The sequence below is a fragment of the Sander vitreus genome, chromosome 15, assembly GCF_031162955.1.
Source record: "Sander vitreus isolate 19-12246 chromosome 15, sanVit1, whole genome shotgun sequence".
Classification (NCBI taxonomy): Eukaryota; Metazoa; Chordata; class Actinopteri; order Perciformes; family Percidae; genus Sander; species Sander vitreus.
Window position 1 is genome coordinate 16530916 of NC_135869.1, and position 24547 is coordinate 16555462.

The 24547-nt window shown below is 39.4% G+C and overlaps 1 protein-coding gene across 3 annotated transcripts; it reads right to left on the reverse strand.

Annotated features, from left to right (window-relative positions):
• Positions 1-1248: 1248 nt before the first annotated feature.
• prkacaa (protein kinase, cAMP-dependent, catalytic, alpha, genome duplicate a) lies at positions 1249-24058 on the reverse strand. 3 transcript variants are annotated; one of them, XM_078270526.1, is made up of 10 exons: positions 23234-24058; positions 14407-14468; positions 13794-13922; positions 11243-11341; positions 11068-11150; positions 10859-10985; positions 10651-10746; positions 9943-10065; positions 7299-7463; positions 1249-4379 (listed from the first exon to the last, which is right to left on the reverse strand). In XM_078270526.1, the coding sequence occupies exons 1-10, from the start codon at positions 23277-23279 to the stop codon at positions 4254-4256; spliced, it is 1056 nt and encodes a 351-aa protein (XP_078126652.1). In that variant the 5' UTR covers positions 23280-24058; the 3' UTR covers positions 1249-4253. The 3 variants fall into 3 exon arrangements, with proteins under 3 accessions (XP_078126652.1, XP_078126651.1, XP_078126653.1); XM_078270525.1 differs by lacking the exon at positions 23234-24058 and adding an exon at positions 20588-20850; XM_078270527.1 differs by lacking the exon at positions 23234-24058 and adding an exon at positions 17773-17911.
• Between the last annotated feature and the right edge of the window lie 489 nt (positions 24059-24547).

A 24547-nucleotide genomic window follows, 5' to 3' on the forward strand; every position in this document is an offset into this window, starting at 1 on the left:
TAACTGAAGCTACATGTGGTCCATGTTTCACTTAACTTCACAACATCAATTGAAAACACCATAGGCGTAGCTAGGAAGTTTCTGGGTTTCATATTTTGCCCTATTTTGAGATCAAATTATGGCAGAAGTAGACAATAAAAGAGGTGATAATAAAATCCAACACGTTAACAAATCAGTATACAAAACACTGCTTTATTGAATCCAATAAAAAGTGATTGATTTAAACTTCTTCAAAATTGTAATTGAAAACACAATCACCCCTTCCCAATAGTTAACAAAAAGGTAATCCAAAACCCTACATTGGAACAGTCTGTCTCCCAGGCTACATAGACACTATTACTACAGCTATTCTGTATGAAAATTAGTTTATGATGCTGTTAATGGTTTTATTACCTTAATATTTGTAAATACTGTAGGTCTCTATTTAAATTTACTGATGGAATTTAGCTATCTAGCTAACTCTGGGACAGTTGACTGCCCATTGTCCATGTTAAATGAACAATTATCAATAATGACCGGATAAGAAATTCACAAAATGATAAATCTGCACCTTTCAATTGTTTATAAACATATTTATGTAGTGTAAAAATGACTAGGTGTTAAATATTTGTCCTAATTATTGTATTTTAATTATGTAGATTACATTTCATTGCATCTACCATGGATTGACTTACTCATTTGTAGCCCTTTCAATGTGTCATTATTGTCCAAATATCAATTACTTTCATAACTTTTCATTCTTTAATGGCTTTCCATTATTTGATGGATTGGCAAATTATGAGCTGTTTTACTGCATCTTAATTGCTTTCCAATCAGTTGGAAGGCTCTCTGGGCCCTTCACATATAACTGATGCAATAGATAATCCTACAACACAGAGTGCACTGAGGGTGGGAATACATTTAGAGAGGGCTGCTGAAAGCTGGCTGGTAATTGATCCCGTTACTGTGAAAGGATGAACACAACACTGCATTATTCAATCACACCTGCCAGCCTCTTAAAACATTCACAATAACAGACAGGACAGTTATACATAATTTGACCCCTCACCTACCAACAAGTATGCTCCTCTGATCCAGCCATGAGCAGCCTGAAGCTGTGTATACCTTCCTTGAGATTTGCATATTATATATATTATATATATATATATATATATATATATATATATATTTTTTTTTTTAAATGTGACTAGCCTAATTCAGTGTGACATTGTGCATGGTGAAGAGAGCTTACACATAACCCAGACATAGTAGTCTTAACAAGTAAAAGTTTATTGGAATGATACATTTTGCAAAATATTACTTTATGTATATTTTTTAACATACTCATTGTGTTCTAAGGGTATCTGTCAAGTTCTCCAGAGGGTAAGATAGTTAAGACTGTCAAAGGCAAGGATATACAGTATTGTTTCCCAAAAGGTACAATAGACTACACAATCACTGTACCCAGGTCATGAGGAAAGGATTAATGATCTGTTTTTGCTTTTTTTGCTTCTTTTTTTTGAAAATACAACTAGAAAATATGAACGCAAAACATCTCAGATGTAAAAAGTGTTATGTTTGAATGAAGTGTGTGGAAACTTGATGAAAATAGAAGGCAAACAGGAGAAAAACTCAAAATTAGCACAGAGCAGTTGATAGTGTTTAGTTGATAGAAGAGAATTAAAGACAATTGACAAGACGTTTTGTATGGGAGACAAACATTATTATTTTTTTAAAGCATTGTGATGGCCTCAGTGTCTGAAGTGGATCAAATGGCCTTGCCTTCCACCCACCAACTCTGATTTAGTCACTTGTCAGAACATAAATACCAAAGATATTACATGTGCTCTCTTCAAAAAGGATTACATAATGTCTTTCAAATAATTAGCACAAATCAATTAAATAGGAGATTTGAAAGGACGTGGCATGTGCTTCAGTAGTTGCAAAAGACTGGACAAGTTGGTTGGTGATCCACTGCATTGTTCAATGTGATGCTTAAACAAATCAAAAGATTAAACAGCGTAGGAGACTGCCGGCTGTGGAAACAATGATTTCTCAACAAGTTTCAGGTCCAGGAGATGTCCTGACGTTGGGTTGATTTACCACATGCAAGAAAAACCAAGCTCACCAGAGAAACATGTATTATTAAAAAATACACATCATGTTTCCAAACAGTATTGAACCATCTCCATCAGACAATTCAAGACATTCAAAAAGGTATCCTGTTTGATCTCAATTACATTAAGAGACTGCGGAAATAATTACTCAAGCCTACAGAAGTCATTTAGAGTTGACAAACATTCTCAGAAATGTCATGTTACAAGACTTTATGACAAAGTGATGCACATCTAACAATTCACAGAAGCTTTTCAGTGAGATGGACAAAGTCTAGCACCTAGGGCCTATGGAGAGGAGGGGGGGGGGGCGAAAGTGAACATCCTTCAACAAACCAAGTGTTCAGTCAACAAACCAGCAGTAAGATTTGGTCTGCGATTGTCTTGCATCCACAGAAATAAACTTTGCAAAAGGGGACAGCTTTAGGATAGCTTCCTTAGTTTAATTTGTTACATAGAAAGCTGGAAAATGGAAAGAAAACACTCCAATCTCAACAGTCCCAAAAATTTAGCTGGACTGCAAATCTATCTGAAGGTGTTACATGTACTGTATATACAAGAGAAAGGGGGAAGGAAAAAAAACAACAAAAAAAAACAATTATCAAGGAGAAGCATAAGTTCAGTGACAATTATCAGCAAACTTTTGCCCTACAACTGAATAATGAACAAAGCCCAGAAGAACTTTCGGACACATTGAACTGAGTCTTGTTCCATCTTCAATATATAATAGAGCAGCTGAGAGTCCATTTTAATAGTTAAGCATGTTATCCACAATTTCATGTACCTCAGCACAAATAAAGCATAATGCTCTGCCATCTTTCTTTAAAAGTGATATTGTACAAAAATAACATGCACATTTTGTTGAAACGTTTTGCTACTTTTTTTGCGTATTAAAATCCACCACCGTCATAGTTACATACAGAAAACTTTGCAATGTTCTCAATTTGCAAATTTGGCAGAATTTATATTTGTTTATTTATGAAATCTTAATTTCAGTTTCACAGCTATGAGACAATGTTGAAAAAATGGATATTTCATGTTCTCTCTCTCTCATATATATATATATATATATATATATATATATATATATATATATATATATATATATATATATAATTTTTTTTTTCCTATCTCAATATACATGTATAAATGTACTATGAATTAAATAAACAATAGTCAGGAGTGTGACCACAATGTTAGTTGCTGAGAAACCACAGCTTTTTAACCCACCCTTGAGCACTAAATAACACACAAGCACAGAGATTGACATAAAAGGACAACATGATCACCAATAGGATTCTTAAAATGCTCTAATAAATTCAGCTAAGAGAAAGACAGACTTAAATGCAAACCCCATGATTACCATTTCTCACAGGTCCACAAAAGGAGTAAGACCTAGATGAAATTTACTGTGATAAATCATTTTTACTCTGATCAAAGAGGTCACCACTGCTTCAACTGCAAGCAGTGAGTGCATCATCTACCCAATAATCATGCCACATTTAGCAGACAAAGGTAGGTGCAGAGAGTTTTCAAGCTTTAAACCAAACGGACACAAAGGGTTGATGCCACCATAGCCAAAGCTCTGCACCAATGCTTTCGACACAGTTTTCCAACCAGTTGGCATTATGATAGGCACATCTGTTGGACTTGGTATTGCTTGGACAGATTCAAGATGGAGAGATGGAGGGGGAACCAGGGTGACAAGATAAAACGATCACTCTTTGAGAAGCTTGTAGAGAGGGCCCATTCAAAAAGGGAGCCTAGCAGATTCAGTACCTTAACAGAAAATCAATGCCTCAACCTGCTGACTAAAAACATGTCATTACACCATTAGAAAGATACAAGTATAGCTGGACAGCCACAACCTATGCCTGATCTCCTCGAGCCCCTGTCACAAACACAAGAGGGATAAATAAAATGAATAGGTAACAGTTGAGAAACAATCAGAAAAGGCAACACTGCTGGTTCTGTTGGATCTTTCTTCACTTTGCCTACCTTTCCATTGGAGGGGTTTTACATTGTTGTCGTCATTACAAATAAGCAAGTTAGCAGTCCACCCTAGCGCTTCCTTCCTTCCGACCCCCTTTTACTTTCTAAATCCCTGTCTCTCTCTCTCTCTCTCTCTCTCTCTCTCTCTCTGCTACTCATGGTTGGAATCTAGAACTCAGAAAACTCCTTTGCACACTTCTCTGTGAAGGAGACTCTGATTTCCTCTTCCTCGTAGTCGTCAAAGTTGCTTGTGTCACCAGGGCCTTTGCACTTAGGAATAAAGGGAGCTTCCACCTGGAACACAGAGGAAAATCAAATCATCAGAATGTTGCATTGTTGTCTAATAGAGAGAACCACAGCCATAGCAGGGACAATAAACTACTGGATGACATTGGAATAGGTGTCAGGAGATAAAGAGACAATTAAAAACAGATTTATATTCATTTATAGTTGCACATAATAACTTAAAAACTGATTAAAATGGGAGTAAAATGCATTATGCAATCAAGAAAACATGCTTGGAAGACACATTGCAGGACTCATTTTGTCATTTTGTTGGGGTGGGGGGGTCATAGTATCACAATCTTTTCTGTGGCAATACTGTAACGATACCCAGACTCCAGGTATTGATTTTTTATTATATAAATTACAAATTAGAATTTACATTTTCGGTACTAGAATAATAAAATCAATTGCTTTTTCAGTCCACTAGATGGTGCAGTTGAGTTTTCTTTTTCTAGTGAGAAATGTATCTTTTTAGATAAAACAGATGATGAAACAAGAAGAAAACAAATGACAAAGATTTCCTGTAGGGACATGATTTGAAGTTGGAAAAAAGGCAATACATTTCAATATATTGCAGAATACTTCAAGCAATATAATAATTTGATTAAAGAGTTTCTATGGAATGGAAAAAAGCCCAGGATTAGTATAAAGAAACTATTTGCCTCACGAGATAGTGGTGGATTAGCACTCCCAAATGTGGAATTGTATACCATAGCATTTGAGATTAATAAATTAGCAAGACATTGGGGAAACTGTGACTCTAATCCTGGGTGGGTAAAGATGGAAGAGGTGCTTGCACACCTATCTGGTGTTGTGGAACTATTGTCACAGAAGAATACAGAAACCCAGACAGTGGGGGGTAACCTCATCCTCAAACATTCTCAGTGGGCATGGGCACATAAGATTTTGCGGATTTCACAACATAAAACTATTCCTCAGTATGGAATAATCCCTCGATCTGTTGTGGGAAAAAAGTATTTTTGTGGCAAAGGGGATACAGGTTGTTAAAGATCTGTAAAGAGAACACTCATTTATGTCATTTGAGGACCTTAAAGAACAATTTAATTTAACTGACAAAGGTGATTTTTGAAATATTTGCAGTTGAGAAGTAGCATGGGATGTGTTTTTGGGATCTGTATTTTATAACAAAATGTCAGGCACCCAAACCAAACTATGTGAAGGCTTGAGACTAATATGGCAAAAAGATTTTGGTAAGGATATTGATGAAGGCTTATGGCAGGAAATTATCTCAAATGTGGGAAGGACTACAAGGGATGCCAGAAATAAATTCATCCATTATAAAATTGTGCATAGATACTATTTTACACCTAACAAGTTTTAAAAAAAAGTCTAAAATGGGCTTAACCCAGGACAATAAATGCTGGAAATGTAAGAAAGAGGTGGGTACTTCATGCCTTATGGGATTGTCCCACGATAAGGCCCTTATGGAAGGCAGTGTTAAAAAAGTTTAAAGGGTGGTTCGGACAACCCCTGCCGGAATCCCCACAATTATGCCTGTTAGGGGGATAGGTCCCTCATGCCCCCAGGCCTTGCTAAATCAGAAGCTGGACTGATCTTAATGGGTTCTATTGTAGCTGCCAGACTCATTTTGCGCAACTGGAAGAGTCCAAATAGACCAGACATTACGGACTGTCTTAAACTTATGACAGAGATAGCGGCCTTTGAACTTCTGATCGAAAGGGTGCTGAATAAGCAAAAACAGACAAGCATGGATGTCTTTTGAATATAGTATTACTACTGACTCTTCGAGGGGAGGTGGAGCATTGGTGGATAGAGGATAATTATGGATGTGCAGGCACACATGTGTGTGTTTATATTTGTGGGTAACAGTGTGTATGTAATGGGTACGAGGATGCTGCGCGGGTTCCTTTTTTGGCTGCCTTTTATTGGTTTTATTTTATTTAATTTTCTATTGTTTGTATTTTCAAATGTGAGATACATGTATTACATTTATACCATGTATATATGTGTATGCAGTTGCATTACCAAAATAAAATATTGCAGAATATCGCAATGTGTCTAAAATGGCAATAATGTCGTAACGTGGGGCCTCTGGTGATTTCCACCCATCATGTGTTGTCATTTGCTTTCCCTAAGTCAGCTGGTAGTTTCTTAGATTTCCCAGAATGAATTTCAAATGTATGAAAAAAAAAAAAATGAACTTGCTGGATTTATTGGTATTATGTGCAGGCACAGAAAGTAATATTTAAGAGTTTTTTTCCTGCTAAAATAAATCAAGACAAAAAAAAGAAAGAAATGTTTTTAAATCACATGTTCTCATAGTGTTTATTCTGTGTATTGTTTATAGTCTGTATTGTTATCAACATTTAATGTTTGCACACTGTCAGCACTCATTACATGCCTGACTGCCCTGATAGGGGGATCCCTCTCTGTGCAGCATTTTCCAAGCTTTTCCTGCTGAGTCCAAGGTCAGTAAGGGGGTATTTCAACATGTTCCTTTTTTAGCATGTTAAATTTGTGAAGCCCTTTGAAAACTGTGATTGAGACTTCATACAAATAAACCTACGTTTATGTGGACCAAAAAATGTGGTTCTGTTTGCATACATATTGTAATGTCAAATGGAGAAGGACTTGGTTCCACTTCTGGTATGCTGCAGCGCTGCTGTAATCCTACTGAATCCACCAGCTTTTATGTTAAGAAAAAAAAAAACTGGAACACTTGTTTCCCATTAGTCTCCAATGTAATATTGCCTGTGCAGTGGAAGCACAGATGGTGTGAAATTACCCGTAGCCGCAGATGTAGACTAAAAGACACTTCCACTGACCAAATGCTCATTAAAGCCATCTTCCTTTGTCAGCACCACTTTTCTTCTGCTCTTCCAATTCAAAATGGGAGGTGGGCTCCGTTTGTACACATTACTACTGTACAAAGGCTGGCCCTCTCACCTTCCTCTGGTAGATGGCGATCCAATCAGTGGTGGCAAACCACTTGTGGCCCTTGATATCGTTGACTCCATTCCTGAGGTTGCCAAAGCGCTTGGTCAGGTCCACCTGCAGCAAATTTCTCAACAGATCCTTCAGGTCTGAGCTGAAGTGGGAGGGAAAGCGAACCTGCAAACAGTAAAAGCAGTGTCAGAGTGTGTTCTCAAGCCCAGCGTTTTATACATCATGCTATTGTTTTTAAATACACTGCAGGACTCTGGCCTACACCTGAATTGAAGTGCAAGCCTATGAGTGGTGCGTTGTGCTATGAACAGTGTGGTCTAAATGACATTGTACTCATTCATGTTGAATTTGGATCTGGTTTAGCCGGTTGTGGCATGTCTGCTTCTTTGCACTGCTCCACTTTCCTTTGACCCCTCTGATGCGTTAGCCATTTTTTGTCCACAGGGTTGCTTACCACTAATAGCTTTTGCTTTTCTCACCACTGTTTAGTTACGACCACGCACAAAAGCCAGAGATGACAGCCAATTGGGAGATGCTCAAAAGGGCCTACCTAGCATTAACTATGATACCATGTTCAACGTCACCGAGGACACTTGTTAGCTCCAATGCTCTGATAACACTAACTGATGTGAGGAATGCTATCTGGCTGATTCATACCATTCATTGTATGGAATGTAAAATCTGAAGGGCGTTGGTGAATGTACCTAAAAAACTGTGAAACAAATCTGTGACTCTGTGCTGCTGTACATGTGCTGTCAGTTCACCAGGACACATGCTACATGTTTACAGTTATTTCTATGCCAATGTCCCTCTAGACAAACACTTTATGTACTTCGTAAATAAAAAAATTCTTCATTAGAAATGCATAGAACTTAATGGTACCATGTTTTGTATCCTTACTGGAAATTCTATCTTCTAAAAATAAAACATATTTACAACAAACAAGCCAAAAGTAAAATAAAAAAAATGTAAATTTCTCTTTCTAAAGGGGGAAGATAAAGTTGGAAACCAATGTTACTAGACTGTGTTATCTGAGCTATGTTCCTATTCTTAGATTTAGATTTGTGTCACTTTTATTTAGTATAACACATTTATTTTATCTTTGTCAATTTTAATTTAACCATTTATTTACTTTTTTTATTTTTTTTATTTGTTCATTTCGCTTTTTCATACGGTTACAATCTCAAAATACAATCATCACTATATCATCTGCTTTATTTCTGTTAATGTACATGAATATAACTTTTAGGGGTGTAAAGAGTCACCGATACAAATCGGTATCCGGTTGTATTATCACAGATACGATTACATCGATACACAGACCCCTGGATCGATCTATAATGGACCAAGATTCGGCCCGGTTCTAATGTTACGAATCCGTTGACTGATGCTTTTCTGTCAATCCAACGAAGCTGCTGCGATGTGTGCAATGCTGTTGAAAGAGACGGTTGTGTGTTTATGTGTGACGGAGACAAAAGCCTCACCATTTGTGTGATGAAGGACTTCGTCATTCATGTTTGGGGAGGCAGGGATCAGCCAATCAGTGACGTGCCGACGTTTTCGTTTCGTTTTTGGAGTTAGCGGTGAGAGGAATACATTGTGGATATCGTAAATTGTACAAGCTGCAGTCGGCGAGTTATCCATCCATGTGTGTGTTTATAAACATGTGAGTAGACTGGTATACATATACAGTATATAGATATGTATTTGGGTGTGTTAAGTTTATATTAGTTTCATATGTTCTAAGATGTTCAGTTACATTTGTATAAAAGTCAGCTAGCCGCATGCTAATGCTCACAACAGTATTATTGTGCTCACGTGTACTCAAGTAATACTGTATATGATTATTATTGGAGTGCCCACAATGGCTGTGTTACTGTCTCTAAGTTTACAGCAGCAAGGAGGCAAGGTTTCATTTAATATTGCGCCCATGAAAAATTTGCCAAATCTTCTCTGCCAATGCCAAACAGCTTATTCTGCTATTGACTCGTTTGATGTTTGGTGTATTGGATGATTGAAGTTTGAAGAAACAAGACATATTGGCAATTTAACAATTTATTCATTTCACAAACAGGAGCCTCAGTAGCGTGTGGAAGAACCATACACAGCCACAACAGCCTGGCACCTCCTCCTCATGCTGGTCACCAGCCTGGTCACACACTGCTGTGGGATGGCATCCCATTCTTCAACCAGCATTTGTCGCAAGTCAGCCAACGTGGTTGTGTTGGTCACTCTGGTACTAACAGCACGCCCAAGCTGATCCCACAAGTGTTCAATGGGATTGAGGTCAGGACTGCTGGTTGAAGAATGGGATGCCATCCCACAGCAGTGTGTGGTTTAGGAAAATTGTACACACACTCAAAAAAAAGAAAAACTCTTGAAGAAACTCGTGGATGACATTTTCCCCATTCAAAAAGCGACTAGTTTGCAGGTATGTATATAATTAAGGGTGATGTACCATCACTGATAAAGTGTTTTCACACCTGAGGAAAACAGCAATGGTATGAAATTATGGACTTGTATTTATTTTAGTTTACAAACCACTGCCTCTGTTAAGGGACAGTGCACTGTGTTGTGCTGGGACAATCAAACTACTTACAACAATAAAAAAATGGATTATACAGGTAGGCTTCTCTAAACTCACCTTCCCTGATACAATCTTCTCGTAAATCTGAATAGGCTGGTCAGCAAAGAAGGGGGGGTAACCAGCAGCCATCTCATATATCAGCACTCCCAGAGCCCACCAGTCCACTGCTTTATTGTAACCCTGGAAAACACACAGGAAATAAAGGGCGGTCAGATATGTCCTCAAACAAAAACTCCCCCTAATTAGAGTGTTAACAATAGACAGTAGATTGTACCGCAGTCCAGAAGTTGATGTTTGGCGACAATGAAATGGTCTCCTAAATTAATTCCAATGTTGAATGAATGAATGAATGAAGGCTTTATTGTGAACATGTAAAAAAAACGTTAACACTTTACTTGAAGGTATCTACATAAGAGTGACACATGAACCCTAACTTGTCATGACAAAAACCAAATGACACTTAATGACAGAAGCGTTATGTCATAAACGTTTATGACTTGTTTATAATGTTTATGAAACGTTCATGACAGTGTCATGTCACTCTTATGTAGATACCTTCAAGTAAAGTGTAACCAAAAAAAACACAATACAATGAAAGCCAAAAGAACAAAAACAAACACATTTTAACATGTCCGAATAGGAAGAAGCAGAAGCTTATTTAACCCTACCCCTTACAATTTGCTACATATGTATCTCACATACCACAAAAAAAAGAAACAGAGTATATATATATATATATATATATAAAAAATCATGACCACTTACCTTACTGAGAATGATCTCTGGTGCCAGGTACTCTGGGGTCCCGCAAAGCGTCCAGGTTCGGCCCTTCACCCTTTTCGCGAATCCAAAATCTGTGACCTGGGGAACAGAGAGCACAGCTCTGAGAACTGACAACACACTTGCAAAAGCATAGAGACCAATGAAACCTAATTATTGTTGATGTCTAATAAAACAAACATGCAATCCTTGCCTGTATGTAACCTTGCTGGTCGATGAGCAGGTTCTCTGGCTTAAGGTCTCGGTAGATGAGATCCAGCGAGTGAAGGTATTCAAAGGTCAGTACAATCTGGGCTGCGTAGAAGCGGGCGTGTGGTTCACTGCAAAACAGATCAGGCACAATATTTACAGTCAACCAGTGGTGCATGGCAATATTTAAGAGTTACCTAAAAGTCAACTCACCTGAATCTACCGATTCTCCTTAAGTGTGAGAACATTTCGCCGCCGGGTACATACTCCATTATCATATACAGATTACTGTAGTCCTGTAGAGCGATGAGCAAAGTCTTACTTTGACAAGCAAAACACATACAAAAATTAGGTGAACATGCTTAGAGAGGAACTATTTAATGCACACCTTAAAAGAGTGCTCCAGTCGCACCAGAAAGGGAAAGCTCACAGCTTGCAGGATACGTTTCTCGTTCAGTGTGTGTTCTATCTGCTTCAGCTTCACTACCTAGAAGGGATCAGGATGGAGGCTTATTTCAGGCAAAATAGCTCATCATACATCATCATTATAGACAAAGAAAAAAAAAGAAAAAAAAAAAAGAGGATGACTACTTGTGCCTTTTATGCTATTCTTAGTATTACCATGAATTCCTCCCCTCTCCACGCAAGTTTTAAGTCAGACATGATCTGTAACATCAACATGTCATGAAGCCAGGAACTCTTTCAGTGACAATTAGTGATGTGCAGATTGCAGTTATGCCAGTGGGCACTCTGGTGCCTGGTCATTAAAATTAACATTTCTGATTAATAGTGGATGGGTTGCGAGTGGGTGCAATAATCAATGAGAAAAAATATGAATATTTTAAGCTTTATTTTTCATCACGCACGAATTAGCAGACTACATATATCCCAAAGGGACTGGTGGAGGTGGAGTGTCCATGTGGGTCTCTAAATTGGATTTGGATGACATCAGAGCCGATCCGCGCATTTCTAGTGACAATACACTCAAGAGTATTTTTGACTTTATTGAAAGCATAGCCTTTGAGATGTAGCATCTCATTTACGAATAGGTTAATGGCACTGTAGGACATTTGAACTTTTACAACAGTGATCTCTATGCCAATAAAGATCAGAAGATGCACTTGTAGTGCTACAAAAAAGTTTGGATTTTGTAACAGTCGCTTCTCCTTTCTCCATGGAGCTGCTACGCAGCGACACTTCATACACAGAGATAACTGAAATTACACTGGTGATGACCAGTTACAAAAGTAACGCAATTACAGTAATGAATTGCTTTTTGCTGTAACGCAGTAATATAACACATTACTAATAAAATTTTGGTAATATTATACCCATTACAATCTCAGTAAAGCGAGTTACAACGCATTTTAACCCCAAATTAAGTGGTGTTTTGTTTGTTTAATTATTCACAACACAGTGAAACATTTCGGCACCAGAGAAAAAAAATCTGAGTAAAAGAGCAAGGTTATTTCCTGTTGCTGGAATTTGATGGTTGAGATGACTGCAGAGACTGATTCTACATTTGCGAGACATACTCCCGTGATTTTCAGGAGTTATTACGCTGCGTTGAAACCAGGTGCTGTCCCGTCGCTGTTCCCGTGGTCAGAGCCAGAACCAGAGACGGTACAGACAACATCTGTGTCCCAACGTCGGCGCAGACAGCCGTGTGTCCGAGCAACTGACAGATATAAACATGTCGGGAATTAACGTTTAGGCTTGCTACACATAAATATTAGCATTACATTTGATCAGTGGTGGAAAGTAACTATACTGTAATTCAACACATTTGTAAGGTACTTTGTAGGGGTGGGAAGAAAAAAATCGTATGTTAGTGAATTTTTTAGGATGATTTTTGAAAAATCAATTCTTTCCTTAGAATCGATATTTTTTATTTTATTACCAATGATTCACCTAAATAGTTTCTGTTTATACGGTACCACTGACGGTGACTACATCATATTCTTTTCCAGCAAAACAGAGCAAAAGCAGAAAATATATGTTATGTACTTCTTTACAAATGAAATAAATGTCAGACTGACTGACTGACATGTGATGTGCATTCTTCTTAGAAAACAGTTTTTAGAAATGTCTCATGATATATTGTCTCTTGAAGTGTATTATTCTACTTTTGTTTTTGTTAAAGGAGGAATAAATGAAAATGGCAATACAAATCAAATGAGCACCCATGTATCGTGAAAGAATCGAATCGGGACAAACAGCATATCGTCCCAGCCATAGTACTTTTAATTGAGTATCTCCATTTACTCCTACTGTATACTTCTACTCCACTGCAATTCAGAGTCAAGTATTGTATGTTTTACTTCACTATTTATTATATAACTTTAGTTACTTTGCAGATTCAGATTAATAACACAAAATATTATGAATAAATAAATTATGATGCATTAAATTGGATAAAGATGAGACTTTGTTGATCCGGTGGTGAAATTCACAAGCTACCTGCCAAGTCATACTTCTGCGGTTACTTTGGTGAAAGTACCTCAAAAGTAATGCAAAAGTAGTGTAAAGCATTACAATTCAGAGACAGTAATATTGCAATATAACTAATGACAGTAACTAGAAATATATAATGTATTACATTTTGAAAGTAACTTGCCCAACACAGAACAGAAGGTTAAATAAATATACTAGTCTCCTACAAACTTCCGACTCCAGTTGTATTCAACTCCAGGCTGTATACTTGTTAGTACGTATGGATTATTCCTGGCTCTCTGGTTTAAAGTTTGAATAGGAAAATGCTCATATTACTCATTGAGATAGTGCAGGTCTTGGCATACTTACAAATACAATTTCTACAAAAGAGACATCATCATCATCATCATCATCTCAGAAATACAAGCTGGAGCATCTAAGTCAAGCACTCACATTTATTTACCAAGTAGTATTTCTCTTGAAAGTCATGTCTATAAGTACTGTACCTTCTGTTTGTCAAGTATTTTCATGGCAAAATGCTGGCCCGAATCTTTGTGTTTAACCAGCATGACTCGACCAAACGAACCGGTGCCTAAGGTCTTCAAACGCTCAAAGTGGTCCAATGCCGCAGTTTGCTGAGGGGGAGAAGAGGTTGTCAGTAAGAGGAAAGGGTAAATAACAACTTGCCAGCAACATACCATAAAAAAGCCCTACTTTAGTTCAGTTTTTCCTGAATAATACCTTTAAGAAAGTGCATCAATAACCAGTATTTATAAAATAATTTCTATTGTTTTGATGTGAATTAGATATGTTGGATTTTATTTATTGAGTCTACATTAGAGGTGCTCTTATTCTGAAAAAAAAAAAGTTATGTATTTAACATTAGCCCAGCAGAGGGTGCACTACTCCTCTCAAATAAATAGGACTAAATTTGTTAATAGGCGGGACTATTTCCATGAGTCTGCCCGAGTGTGTACAAGTATGTGAAAAAAACACAACACTAAAGACAATATTAGAAAAAGGTACCATAACACTGCAAAAATAATAAGAATGACAAAATCATAGCAGCAATGAATGATGAAACAGAGAGAGACACGCCATTCTCTTTCACTCTCTCACTTGTGCTGGATTCTCCCATTTCTTCAGGAAATCTTCTTTGGCTTTGGCAAGAAACTCCTTCACTGTAATTAAGAACAAAGTGCATATTCATGAGAGAGAGAGAGAGAGAGAGAGAGAGAGAGAGAGAGAGAGAGCCTCTGTTTTCATGAGTCCAGACTTACAAGATTGTGTATAATAAGTCACCAAGACCTAGAGAAGAGCACAATACTGCATGATACAGGTTATGTGTACTAACACAAATACTGTCTGCGTGACCAGCTCGTGACAGTCTGCTCAGCTGAGACTCGCTACTTTCTTTGATATTGGGTCCCAAACAATTTCTTCTACCCCAATCATGAAAGTGCATAAGATGTAAGTAATTTTGGCGGAATTTCAGAATTAAATTAATGCTAACATTTATGATAATCTAAAACGGATACTGCTCAAGCTAATAATGCACCAGTTTACCCATAGATTGGAACACATCCCTACAAATGTATTTATAGTCCAAAAAAGTATTGCGGTTTGTATTTAGGTGTTATTATACCACTCCTAAATCATAACGTGTGCAGGTAATTGCTTTTGGAAGCCACACAATAAAAGGTTAAATACTAACTAACTGCTGTTGCGTCATTTTCCTTGTAAAAACCATGATGAATGGAGACAAAAAAGGACATTTCAAACCCTCATGACAAGCTCACTTTAAAGTACCAACCAGGGGAAGGGCACAAAAAAAACTCCAAGGCACCCTCAGAGCACAACAAGGTCAATAATTTAAAAGAAAATAGATTAAGTATGACACAGCTGGAAATCTGTGCAACTGCAAGACAGGTACTAGTGATGGAGGCCTTTAACAACTGTGAATAAGCTACAGGGTGTCATGGCTGAGATGGGAGACATTATGTATACAACAACAGTTAACCGGGTGCTTCAGAAGTAACAGCTTTATGGGAGAATGGCGAAGAGAAAGCCACACGCGTGATATCTCAGATAGTGTTTGCCAGAAGGCATGTGGGAGACTCTGAGAAAAGTGGGAAAAGGTCCTATGGTCATATTAAAGTAAATGTGGCCTTTCTAACAATCACACTAAATGCTACGTATGTTCAGCGAGCCAAACACTGGACATCACCTCATCATCCCCAATATGATTTATGGTGTTGCCAGCATTGGATGTGGGGATGCTTCTCTGCAGCAGGACCCGGAAGGCTTGTGAAAATACAGGGGTAAAATAAATGCAGCAAAAAAAACAACCCCAAACAAGCCAATATTGTGTCGCAAAAACGACACAAGAATGACAAAGTGGCCGAGCCACAGTCAAAACCTCAATCCTATCTCGAGTTTGAGACAGGACTTTGCTGATCAATCATGGTGTCCATTTACCTTGCACAGCAGCTGGATTCTCGCATTATCACAAGTTCACGCAAGAATCTCTGGATCACGTATCACTCGAAAATCCATCTCGTCAGGCTCCAACCTAATGCGTTTGTGTATTAACTACCAGCTTTCCGCACCAATCAGCATCCGGTAAGGAACTACAGGCAGCTATGTGCGCGGTTAGGTGTGTGAGGGCCATGACTGTTTGTTCTCAAAACAGCAATGGCGGACGACAGACCGATGGTTCATCCCATCACCTGCCAGGTATTTTTTTTAAAGTGCCTGCCCTTTCCCAAACAGTTTCCAAAGACAGCATTTCAGATGGTTTTGTGTAACAAACCATCTGGTGTGTCAGGTTAGGAGACCATACAGCTTGACACAACCTGAGCAGTTTTGCAAGGAAGACATTAGAAGTGCATGCCCTGGAGGCAGACACTGCCCCACACCAAAAAATCCATGCTACTGCATTATGGCCAAAGTGGGATTTGCACACTGAGTGACCTGATATTCCAAATTGATTTCAATTACCAAAGTATTTTGAGTAAAACATGTTTTAAAAACTATCTTCTTTTTTTTATATATCTCTCTTTCTTTTCTTCAGAAGTGGACCCTTAGACTTAAGTCAGGCGTTCTCCAATATGCCACTGTGGTGGAAAAATAAATTGATCTGGAATAATAAATTGATCCTATGCCAAGAGTGCAGTCTAACATGAGGATACAATGCCGTTAGAAGTCCCTACATCTGGTTATTGTGAAAAGTTTATGACATGGCAATGAAAAAATACACATGCAACACTTTGCATATACGTACAAACATGCCACTATTTTACACCAACAGACTTAGGCCTGTGGAAAGAGTTTGACAGCTTTGCACACAATGTAATATGCAGCCACACATTTTTCTTGCCGTTATCTTTATGGGGCTAATCACAGTGCTCTGTGGGAACATGTAGATAACCAGCCCTTCCTCATTCCTCCTTACTCTCGGTGTACTAGTGTTGAGGACACTAGCTGCCCTAGCAGGTGAGGGAGGACAGCTTTTTCTACTGTTAGCCTGGGACACACGATGGTTGAGGTTGTAATTGCACATCTGTTGACAAAAAGACAAGTTTTAAATTTTGTCTTTATTTACGTCAAGGAATATACATCAAAAGCATAAAAAAGCACACTTTTCATTTTATGCTCAACATTTTGGACACAAGATTTCATAAATATAGGTGTGGGTTCAAAGTACAAATAATGGATAATTACATCAATAGTAAAAAGCTATTCAGGATAATGTGGAATGTCCATCTGCCTAGGTAGCCTAATCGATGCAAAAACAAAAGCCAAGATCACAGTTTAAATAAAGCCAGTCAGCTGTCAATAGTGAAAGTGCATAGTAAATTATGTAATCACCAACTTCTGGAAATTAATAGTTAAAGTAATGGACTTTTACATATGTTTAAAAGTATAAAACTGATATGAAAATATTATGAAAATGTTACAAATAGCAACTATCTACATAGAAATTTCTCATGAAATCACACACACACACACACACACACACACACACACACACAATCTAGCTAATGTGATTTCCTGCAAATTCTCCAAAGACCAGCAGCTCCAACAAAGGATGGGAGAAAGCCAGCAAGAACGGCAAAGACCAAAGTTCGCATAAACATGTCGAGAGCACTGTTGCTCTCACAGAGAGCACTGGAGGCAGACTGGTCAACAGGGAGAATACATTTCCCGTGAAAGTTGCTCAACTCCCACTTTCAACCAGAAAGAGCCACAAATAGGGATATTACTGTCATAACTTGGGAGCTGCTCAGAGAAAAGACGTGGGCGCTGCTGCTGCACAAGTAGCTGGGAGCTAAATATCCAAATCAACAGCTGTCTGTGAGGAATTCTCTTGATTTGAGTCTCTCTTTCTGTTCTGAGGCCTAGCTGCCATAACCATCATGGTAATTACAGGTAATAAAGTAAAGGCTCAACACCTCAACTCTCCTGTAACCCCAAATTCCTTACCATCTGGGATGACTATGGGTACCTCTGGTGCTGCAGCATCTGCCGAGCGCAACCCTGATTCACTTGAGCGTGATGATGACTCCCGCTTTCCTGCATGCCTTCTGGAGCTCTTCCTGTCACACATTAGCCCTGCAAAGTCTCCCCTGTTCTGCTTCCTTGGCCTCTTCCTCACAGTCACTAATTCATGACCTATCCTCCCCCTCTGAGAGCACTGTGGTCAGTTCCACAGAAACCATTCAAGTGTCCTTGCCAGTAGGATGTCTTCAGTCTCTTCCGTGACCGTCACTTTGCCAGGGACCAAGATCAGAAAGTAGCATCCACATCCAGTGTGCTGTCAAACATAGCATGGAGACCAGTTGCTCCTGTTACACTCAAACTCACACAGATCAATTGGACCCTTGCTTTGGTTTGTATCAATATTTATTCTGTACACAAAGTACTCTCTGCTGTTCCCTCCCATGCACATGCGCACACACACTATATATATATATATATATATATATATATATATATATATATATATATATATATATATATATATATATATATATATATAGATCTAAACAGGGGCATAATCATCAGGGGGAGGGGCATAAAACACTAGCTGGTATATTTATCCTACCGAGAGAGGTAGTCCTATGGAAAACTAGGCCTAAGTTTAGACCCTTGAGATGAGTCTTGAAACTTTCCCTAATTAGCAGAACCAATCAGATGGCACATCTGCAGTAAAACTGGATGTTTTCAAAAACATAAAAGTGGCTCTCTCAGGAGACACTAGCAAATCAGAAACGAACAAACCACAGTGAAACTTTTTCTCCCTGCCCAAATGCACCAGAGTCTACTGTATGTAGTGCCAGTGCTGAATTGATCCTGCAAAAATCAATCCTACATCTCTCCCCGGGGCCTTACTGGCCCACTCTGACGCAGGAACAGAGGGGTTATATTAGTGCGAGCTGACCGACATTTAACTGTGAAGCGCGCCAAATCGGGTCCCAGGCTACACCAGGCCTTGTTCATGTGGTGCAAAATAAATCAGTGAGAGGGCTAACAGGGTTGCATGTAAACTAGGAGGGTGTTTTCATGTGTGTAATGGTGAGAAATCAATTGTAGTCATCAGCTCGGTACTGGCAGCGGATATTTCACTGTGACCAGTGAGCAGTTACTAGCAAAACCACCAATGGGGAGTTACTTTACATCCTACTGTAAGAATTGAATTAACTCTTAAATTATTGACCAATTCAGAAGCAGACAAACTGAATCAATGGTCGCATCACACGTTCATGTTCCAGTCACCTCTATTCACATGCATCCGTCTCATTGTGTACTTGTTGTTGAGTACTAGAGATGTGCAGTATTACCATGACCCCTTGGCTGGAAAATCAAACACAGAGTCACGCGGTTTTTCTGTATAGGTTACAGTGCATTTCATACTTATAGTAGGTAGCCTATATGACACAAAAAAGTGAAGCTACAGTATATGGTTGTGCCAAACTAAAGTTGAGCAGGTTTAGTATTTAGCGTACAGCCTATTATTACATTGTTATTTTAGCTTTACAAAATCTAGTTGGTTATTTTTAAACTTCCTGCCAATAGATTTCAATGGTGGGAAGCTAAAAGCTAATCAGCTACATACAGTATATAGAGGCTATATGGTAGCAACATTTTAAACTTTGTGTCTACTTTGTTATAATATTTTGTTTCAGTGTCAGATAGGCAGATTAGGTACTGCTTGAGGGAGCCCTTATTTCTGTTGCATGACATTATATTATCAGCAGAGAACAAGTATTTTCAGTATTACTGCCTGTAAATGTAGCTTTACAAGACCAACATCACCACTATGCCTGTGTGTTGCTGTGAGCAAAATCCAAAAGAAAAACGGCTGTTCCTTTTCAGATCACTGAACTCCATCCTGCGTTTTGCTTTGCTTGCTGCTGGATTTTGCATTTTAGGATCGTTCACTGGCAGTATGTCAACCTACCAACTCAGCGCTGTAAGCTTATCTGAGGTGACTGATTGGCATTTCAACAGTAAGGTCCACTGGTAATCAGTGCAGGCTTATAACAAAGCCCCTTTAACTGGAGACAGGAAGTGATGAGCGATCCAAACACAAACCTGCCCGTTACACAAACCAGCTGTGCAAAGCTGGGGCAGGACATGAACCACACAGACATTTATAGATAGAGGGAGTTGCACTTTGACAGGGTGCCACCTCATTATATGAGGTTCAATTCAAAACTCGAAAGACTCAATACAACAATCCATTATGCCATAATATGATGTTGAAGATGTGTGTAAAATACAGGAAAGTATCTCCAAGCTATCAAACACTCATACAATCAGGCAGATTTACAAGAGCCCTACCATTGAGAAGGACAATGACACAAGAAGAGCTTTATAACAAAAAATAAAGTACATGTGTGTTTAATAGGTTCATTGTTACACTGCGTAACAGTTTAAGGCCGATAGTGTTAAGCTGTGCAGAACGGTGCCTGACAGACACTTCCACAGTAACCGAGAAATGCCTTCCTTTGAAATGTAACTGGAAACAATAGGCAACAGAGCAGAGACAAACAACAGGCTCCTCTGTGTGTCTATTTGTATACAAGACCACTCCACCAATGCCAATAGACGCTCAACTCACCAACTCATGATATGAATTTAGTATCAAACATTATCAAGAAAAAAACAGCTTGATTAACTCTGTTAAATGTACAAGTTTTAGCTTAGCCTGCGACCGACTAAGCTAGTGGGACATAGGATGGACTACAGCTCCATTCATAACCTATGCTCCTGTCAAGCTTCAGAATGAACTCACTCCAGCAGCAAGCCTCTAGCTCCTCCTGTGGTTGGTCATGTCTGCCTTCTCCACTGCCTGTGTCCCCTAGACCAGGCCCGGCTCGGTGAAACAGCCTTCCTGCCAGCCTGTGAATAACAGACATCATACAAGACAGAAGGAAGCCGGCTGATAACCAGTGCAGTCTCAAAACTCCAGTATGTCCGGCAGTTCTAACGGGAAATCCAGAATATGCGATACCAATGTCGTCTCACAGGCCACAACTTCCAAGCTATCATGGCTAGCTGTGTTTAGTTTATAGAGCAGTAGAGGCAATGACCAACTGTGAAACGCCTAGGCTGGACCTTCCTTGCTCCTTCACTTCCTGCTGCAGTTCACAGGGTCTATCCGCCCTGCTTCCTCCTTGGGGCCAGAAATTAGCTTTGTATACTAGTGCATTTGCTCTGCACTCGCCTTCTCCAGCCTGGAAACTTCAGTGAAGAGAGACCCTGCACACCAGAACAAGCTTGCAACACTCTTTCTATTTTCTGTAGAAACCATAACAGGCTGCCATGTTGTCCTTCCTTTCATGCTTGACATGTGAACATGAAATTTACCACCAGCAGTGCTTCCTCTGTCATCTAACCTACTAATCCCCCATTTACATTACTTATTGAGCATTAAAAAACAAATCTATAACACTTGAAAGTCCTGGTCCATGTTACAGGGGTTACCAGTGATGGGTTACAGAGGGACAGGAGGCCATTCTTCACACATACTCTCTACCAGCAACAAGGAGCTGACACTCATTTTGCAGATACCTCTTCAGCCTTTGCACACTTAAGCGTTATTTATGGTGTCGGGGATAAAAACATAAAGCGGTGTCCTCCGAGGCCTTCTCTAAGGCCTGTGATCTTAACTGGGAAAAGGAAATCAAAACGCTTTATTCAAAGCGTTTTATTAAGAAATTTCATTAGTTTCCCTCTGAGGATCATACTGTAGATACCCGTCATTTGTTTTGGTAGCTTTTACAAAAGTCCCTTTAGTATGTTTTAATGTTGCAGTAATAAAAACTGATCTGATGTCCCAGAAGCCAATTGCCAAAATAAAAAAGCGATGGGGAGCAACAGGCCACACAACTGGCATAAGCATAGCATCTTTTGCTCTCTGTCTTGCAAGCAGACATAGGCCCAACGCGTTCTCGCGAAATTCGTAAGGGCTTAGGGTTGTCCCAATGCCGAATTTCAAAGGGCGTGAGGGTTTGAGTACACACTTACCGAGCCCTTTCCGTGAGTCTGCATCAATGCAGACTTCACCAAAGGGAATTACCCACAGTTCAAAGCGTTGTGACGTTTACTCTGAAGACCACAGGGAAATCCAGAAATTACAAAAGGTAAACAACGGCACGACACACGACCATGGAACACAGACAAACCTGTTGTCCAGCTTGTAAAACAAGAGTTTGAAAACATTTGGAATCAGGCAGCTGTCTCCTGTGCCTTGGCCGTGTGGAAAGCAACAAACTTAAAATGAAAATTCCCAAACAAGCAAGTGTCAGCAACATCTTTGTTATTAAACGTCGCCAAGGTAACGTGATCTCGTGAAGTGCTGTCCCAATCCCATTTATACCTATCTGAGCCCATGTGGCCTCACACACTCACTCACTTAGCAACTGAGATCAATTAAGTCTGTGAGTCTTTAGTCCTTAGTCCTCAGGGCTCACTTTGGGATTGGGCCATACACACGTACAAGTGTCCTTGTTCTAAATGTTGCTCATCACATGATGTTCAAGAGACTCCTCAACTCCAAAGTTTCTGCCTGGAGAGGATCACCCTCATGCATCATATGACCCCGTCCTGGTGGCTTTTTCCCTTCTCAGATAACTAACTCCCATCTACTCACTTACTGTCAAACGCAGGCTTTGGGACTCAATGCTCAGGTCCACATTAGATAAGACATTGCATTAAGATTCAACCCATCACTTACATAAACATCACAAAATATGTGCATCTCCACTCTTGCTTCAAATCTCTGCGTTTCTTAAAACATACCCTTTTGTATACACTGAGGAATACTTTGTCGTGATATAATTACGTTATTAAAAGTGCACCAGAAAACTTCACACCAGGGCTTATGTTTGCAATGTTATTGCAGCCTTTCATAACTTTATGAGAAGAGGGGAAAAAAAAACATCTGAAACACGTGAACCACAAAGAAACCTATGACTGTTGTATAAGGCTAGCTGTTGTCATCATCATCACTGGTTCCTTTGAATATAACCTGGGGCTTTTAATCACGAGCTTTCCCAAGGAATCAGCGGAGAGAATGAATAACATCCTCTGCTTTTCAGTTGAGATGAACATGGAGCCACAGTATAACAGCTTGTTTGAAGTTTATATGTAGATGTGAATGGCCACAGGTATCTTTCATGGGCTTTCATTTGAAGTTGACAAGCCAGGAGAGTTTAGCATATACTGCTCCATCACTTCTGCCTATTAGAACAGGGTGTCGAAAGCAATGCAATATGGTGTCAGTGTGTAGAGTCTCCGGGCCTTGATGAATTATGCAGGTGATAAGTTGTAGTTGCCGTTATGTCAGTGCCATTATGGGAAACAGGAAATAGCAATACAGCAACGATAGACGGCTTGATATAAGCGTTAGCTAGCTGCTGCAGCTACGGGTACTCACCGCTTTCCATCTCATTGCCCTTCTTTGCGGTGGGCGTGTTGCCCATGATGGCAGGCTGATGGTGGAGTACCTGGGCTCGGACTGAGTTTTCCTTTACAAGTCGTTGAGTGATGCTACACCGCTAACGCAGTCGCTGGTCTCAATGACGCTGACAGCTAGCTACTAGCTAGCAGCTATCATTATTGACTACCGTGTGTAACGTTTAATATGTTTCCTCCAACACCTCTCCTTAGGGAGTTCGGAAAACTCCAACCAAGCGTATATATCCAAGTCTGCAGCTAACACTAACGCTTTGGTTAGCTAGGCTAGTACGCTAGCTAACTCTAGCAGAGATGGCCAGTAGAGGTTAGCTTTGTAATGTTAGCTCGTCAATTTTCCAAGCGAGCACCGGCAAATCAAGATGGAACTCGGTTGTCCTTTATTTCCAGAGACGGTTTGATTTATCCAAAATCCAGTCCGGAGCATTAGACAGGTCGTCGAAAGCTGTTTTCCCGTCTATCTAGCTAATGAGCAAACTAGCGTTAGCTTTTAGCGTCCCTCGCAGTCGTGTCCTGGCCTGAACTAACCAGGTGCTATCTCTGTGTAGGCAGGCCTTTTCAGTTGAGACCTGGATAACAAAAGTGGTGTCCAGGTTATTCGTTTTTGCCGCTGATGGTTATTTCAAATCGATCTCTCCCCATTCGTTTCTAAACCAGGCATCAAGTGCAATGGTTTCCTGGGACCGACCATCTGACAGTCGATTCCTAAGATCAACAGACCCCTTCCATTAATCTTCAGACCGCAAGGGAAACTCCAGTCATCCATCCACCGGGTCCCGCCTCTGGCTCGCTCTGATTGGCTACATACAGAGATACTAAACGCGACAGAAATCGCAATTCAAGTGCTGATTGGATAATAATCAATCCATCCAATCACTGCGTTGATGCGATTCGTCTGTCAAATTATTTAGTCCCGCCTCCCGGACTTTCTAGTAGCCAATACGCCCATAACTCTAACTGTATATTTGTAAGTGTATATTTTTGCATTTTGCTTTAAAATATCAGCTGCTTGTATTTATCAGACTGAGTTTAGTGTAGGACACAAATCAAACGCTGTTGCATCTTGCAATCATAATCCTATTTGCAGAGCAGTATTTACCAAAACCAGTTCTGTAGCCTAGCCACCCCTTTAACGACTGATCTGTGATTGGGTATGACGTTAGCACAAGCTATTTTTAGTAAAATGTGAAAATACAAGAGGATACATACAGTGGTATTTGTGTTACAGAGTTGGCACTCTGTTGTGTTTAACCTTATAATGAAAAATACCCATTTG

Coding starts and splice junctions, on each gene's coding strand:
- prkacaa (XM_078270525.1), bottom strand. CDS start 20,714: ATGATGTCTGTTATTCACAGGCTGGCAGGAAGGCTGTTTCACCGAGCC. Junction 13,923..14,406: donor AATGGGAGAATCCAGCACAA/GTGAGAGAGTGA, acceptor TCTCCCCCTCAG/CAAACTGCGGCATTGGACCA. Junction 11,151..11,242: donor GACTGGAGCACTCTTTTAAG/GTGTGCATTAAA, acceptor ATCGCTCTACAG/GACTACAGTAATCTGTATAT.